General features: G+C 29.9%; 1 protein-coding gene across 1 annotated transcript; it reads left to right on the top strand.

The window, feature by feature from the left end:
- Positions 1-517: 517 nt before the first annotated feature.
- On the top strand, positions 518-2,502 carry LOC115891483. The gene is made up of 3 exons (XM_030911935.1): positions 518-686; positions 742-961; positions 1,580-2,502. Exons 1-3 carry the CDS (start codon positions 684-686, stop codon positions 2,371-2,373), a joined length of 1,017 nt encoding a protein of 338 aa, XP_030767795.1. The 5' UTR covers positions 518-683; the 3' UTR covers positions 2,374-2,502.
- The last annotated feature ends 1,741 nt before the right edge of the window (positions 2,503-4,243 follow it).

Here is a 4,243-nt window from a genome sequence, read left to right as displayed (position 1 = left end):
TACAATCTGGCAACATCGAAGATGTGCGCATGCGTAGTGTATGTGACTATATGCAGCAGAAACTCGTTTCAAGGTCAGCCACCGGATCCACACCATTACCGGAATATTTTATAATGGTTATAATCTCAGAGTAATATAATTTTCAAACATAATAATAGATTCAAACACTTTCCTTCTGAATAATACATATCCTTTTTCATAAATCATACATGTATAACTACATATTGCATTTAGATAAGCATAATCATTATCTAGAAACTTATATTTTTAATAAATATTACAATTATGAAGTCAATATACCCTCATGAGTTGTTTTATCAGTTGGCATTAAAATAAAATATTTAAAAAGGTCTATCAGTGACGTAACACGGGCGATAATTTAAACGTGATCGATCTGTACTCAAAGATCTGTACTGATCTGTACCAAGGATATCTGTACACACAGTCTGTACATTTGAAAGTAAGTATACCATCCTTTTTTCTGCCATGATTTCAATGTCATTGTTCATTGTTGTCATTATTCTGTGTTGCTCTGTGGTTTGTTAGAAAAGCGTCCCAAATTTTGTAATTTTTTTATTTATTATTTATACACAAGGTTTATACGAATATTTTTTATGACCGGAAGTTCTGTTTATGTATAATGTTTAGGCCAAAAATTAGCATGGATAGATAGGTTAAATGCTATGGTGAAAAATTTCCTTATAAAAATTATTTTTACTTTTCAAACACAATATTCTTTAGGAGGATGTCACCAAACTAACCAAAGAGGAATTTCTGAAGTTTTTAAATTGTTCACTTCGTTCAACTAGTACTCAAGAAATTGTTGTTCCAGGTCCGAGTAATTCTATAGTAACCCTCGTGAAACGTTTTGGAAACCATGGAGCTTGTAATGTTGTTCTCGACGAATTCAGTTTGAACAACCAGATTTTGAGAGTGCCCTTGCCCAAAGTAGATTTACAAAGTATTATACTATTTTAAAAGTAATATACAGTGTCGTCAAAGCTCAACTCTAAATATTTTCCTGTGTGAGCATATACAGTGTGACCCAGTGTTCTGAAAATGTACCATATGATCGAAATAAAACAGCGTCCAGTGGAAATGAACATCGATGACATTCCCATATAATTTTACATGTTAAATGACAGCGATCTTCATTTCATAGCCAATGTTGGCGTCGTGTTTTTTTATAATAGGGTGCTATATTATAAGGTTTGTTATTTGGCTCCTATCCTTGTTAAAATCTGCAGTTAATATTAGCTGCAATGGATGCAGTTTTATAATGAAACGCTTTTTATTATTTTGCACAGTGAATTTGCGATAAAATTTTTATTCTGAAAATAGCAATACAAGTGCTTCCCTTGTAGGCATATTTTATAAAAAAAAATGGTGTGAAAATCTCGAATAGGAAACAGTTTATGTGAAACGTTTAAGTCAACACTGGAGCACTCTGTGTACCATTACACCTACCATATTTTATTTTTTATCCAGATTTGTCTATACCAAGCTATTGAACAGCACTGTATAGAAATAAATTAAACTGAATAATAATTATTTTCAGCTAACTAATTTTTTGTTTTAGGCTTGTCATCTAGACAAGTAGCACTTCGATTTAGACTTCAAAAAACAGAAACAAAAAGGAATAAAAGTAATAGTATAGTATCCAGATTTGGAAGAAAATTAAAGAAAAGGGAACTTGAATTTAATAATAGCAGTAAATTGAGGGAATCTCCTAGAAATTCTATTCTTAGTCAAAAGAATTCTATAATAACACGTAGGAGTTCACTTGCCCAAGAAACAAAGTCCTTAGAGACTCCTAGACCATCTCCAAAGAGATCAGATTTAAACAGGAACATTGGAAAATATTCTAAGTTCTTCAATAAACAACAAACACCTCAAAATTCCAAGATTTACAAACCCAAAATGGAAGTTGCTAAGCCAATTCTAAGACAATATGAGAGAAAGTCTCTTCCATCTTCAAAATCTCAGTTTATAATTAAATATACCCCAAGCGAATCAACTTATTATCTAAAATTTGGGATGGTTAAGCATCCCCAGGATGGAAAACTTAAATATTCCTTTGATGCTCTAGTCAAGGATATAAAGAATATGAAACTGCCATCGCCGACATGGAAAATAAAAGTTGTGGTTCGCAGCAACAAAATATCATCGATTATCTTCACAAATAAATGCGTATTGGAGAGAACTGTCACGTTTAACGCTAAAAGTGAATATTACCTAGTGGTGATTGAGAATAAACCAGCTATACTTTTGGGTTCACCTGGTATGGTTGTATGTATCGAGGACATTGAGATTTTACTAAATATTATGCACACCATAAATGCTAAAAATCCTATGATTTACTACAAAAAATAGATTTTGTGTGAGAATAAGGTATTAACATAACCAGTTTTACTATCGAAGAGCATATAAAATATGTTAATTTATCATTAATTGTAAAAACTTTATTAATAAGAAAAAAATAAATTTTTGTGAATAAAAACTGACTTATATCCTTGTTTATATATTCTTGGCTTATATCCTTTTATTATATTAATAGTAGTACTGCTATTGCTTGAAAATAATCTTGAGGGAAGTAATAATAAAGACATCTATGTATACATACATATTTTTATTAAATTTCGAAATAATGTACAGAGGTTTGTAAAAACTAAAAAGTTTATATAATTAGCAGGGTAAAAAAAGATTAATAAATACATTTTTATAAATGTACTTATAAAGTGCCTATTTTTACAACATATGGTAATACTTAAATAGAACGTGTGATTGAATAAATTTGTCACAGAAGTTGGGATTTTGGTAGCAATTTTTTTGCTTGTTAATAAATAGAGAAACTTTTTGCGGAAAACAAAATATTCTGCAAAGAAAATTGTCTTTTAGAAACTTTATTACTTTTTTACTTTAGTTTCCATGCTACAGAACGATTGAAAATAATTTCAATCATTTATATGTATTTGTAATTCCTATGCCTACTATGACATTCTTTTCATTCAATCACACTGTTAACTGAAACACCAAACTAAACATATATTTTAAGACGAAAAGTTCAGTGGTAGTTCTTTTCTTCTAATTTTTAACAATAAAAATCTAACAGCCATTTTAAACACTAATAATTTAGCTACATCTTAACTCCTTAGCGTAATACTAAACTTCGCATTTGGATATAAATCTATATGTCTGTATGAAATTAACACGTTTAAAAGATAAGAATGGTCACAGCATATTTAGATTCATGTCAAGGTAATAATGGTAACGGTGAGTTTTTTACATAAATCAATGTGAACGTTTTTAAAATTATGTTTAAACGGTGAACTCTGACTTAAATTCGCGGTAATAGTAGACTACCTAAAAATGAACTAAAATAAATATCACAAAATAGAGTTATACATATATCATGCAAGCATTTTTAATTATAAATTAGACATGATGCCTATTAAAAAAGCCACCATTTCTCTTTACCAAATTGAAAAATAAAAAAGCATTATTCTATGACGCGAAAAAATATATTATACAAATATTATTCATTATCAGTCATTGTTTTGAGGTTTTATAAAAATAATATCGTTAATAAGCATCATGTATATTATTAGGTAATAAAATCATCGTAGAATAAAACATTTCATAGGCAGTCGAGTGTTAATATACAGGGTGGTCAGAACAGTATTCCGAAACTTCGGCAGCATATTCTGCAGATAAAATTAAGTAAAAAATTTCGTATAAATGTATGCCCTAAAATGCTTAGTTTCCGAGATACAGGATGTAGAAGTTTCATTTTTATTTCGATTTTTCCAAATAATTTCTGGAGCAACGTCAATATTTGGATAAAAATTGGTGTCTGAGATGTTTTGACATGCGAAATTTGATATTGATGTCAATATGACTCTTATTTGTAGGGGCCGCCACCTACATTTCTTTGAACTGTTTTGAAGAGTAATAACTTTTCGTCCTGTATAAAACTACTGAGTGAAAAAATGTACATTTCCGTGTTTTTTTTACGTAAAAAAGTACCTCTTCGTAAAAATCGCTACAGGCAACCGTTCTCAAAATAAAAAATATGTAGGTGGCGCCCCTTAAAAGTAGGAGTCATAGTGACACATCAAAATCAAATTTCTCATGTCAAAAAACTCTCAGACACCAATTTTCATCCAAATATCGACGTTAGTTCAGAAATTATTTAGAAAAAATTGAAATAACTTCTACACCCTGTATCTCCGAAATTAAGCCT

The sequence above is a fragment of the Sitophilus oryzae genome, unplaced genomic scaffold (genome assembly GCF_002938485.1).
Source record: "Sitophilus oryzae breed Bouriz unplaced genomic scaffold, Soryzae_2.0 scaffold_1181_pilon_pilon, whole genome shotgun sequence".
NCBI lineage: Eukaryota > Metazoa > Arthropoda > Insecta > Coleoptera > Curculionidae > Sitophilus > Sitophilus oryzae.
This window is presented reverse-complemented; position numbering and strand designations above follow the sequence as displayed.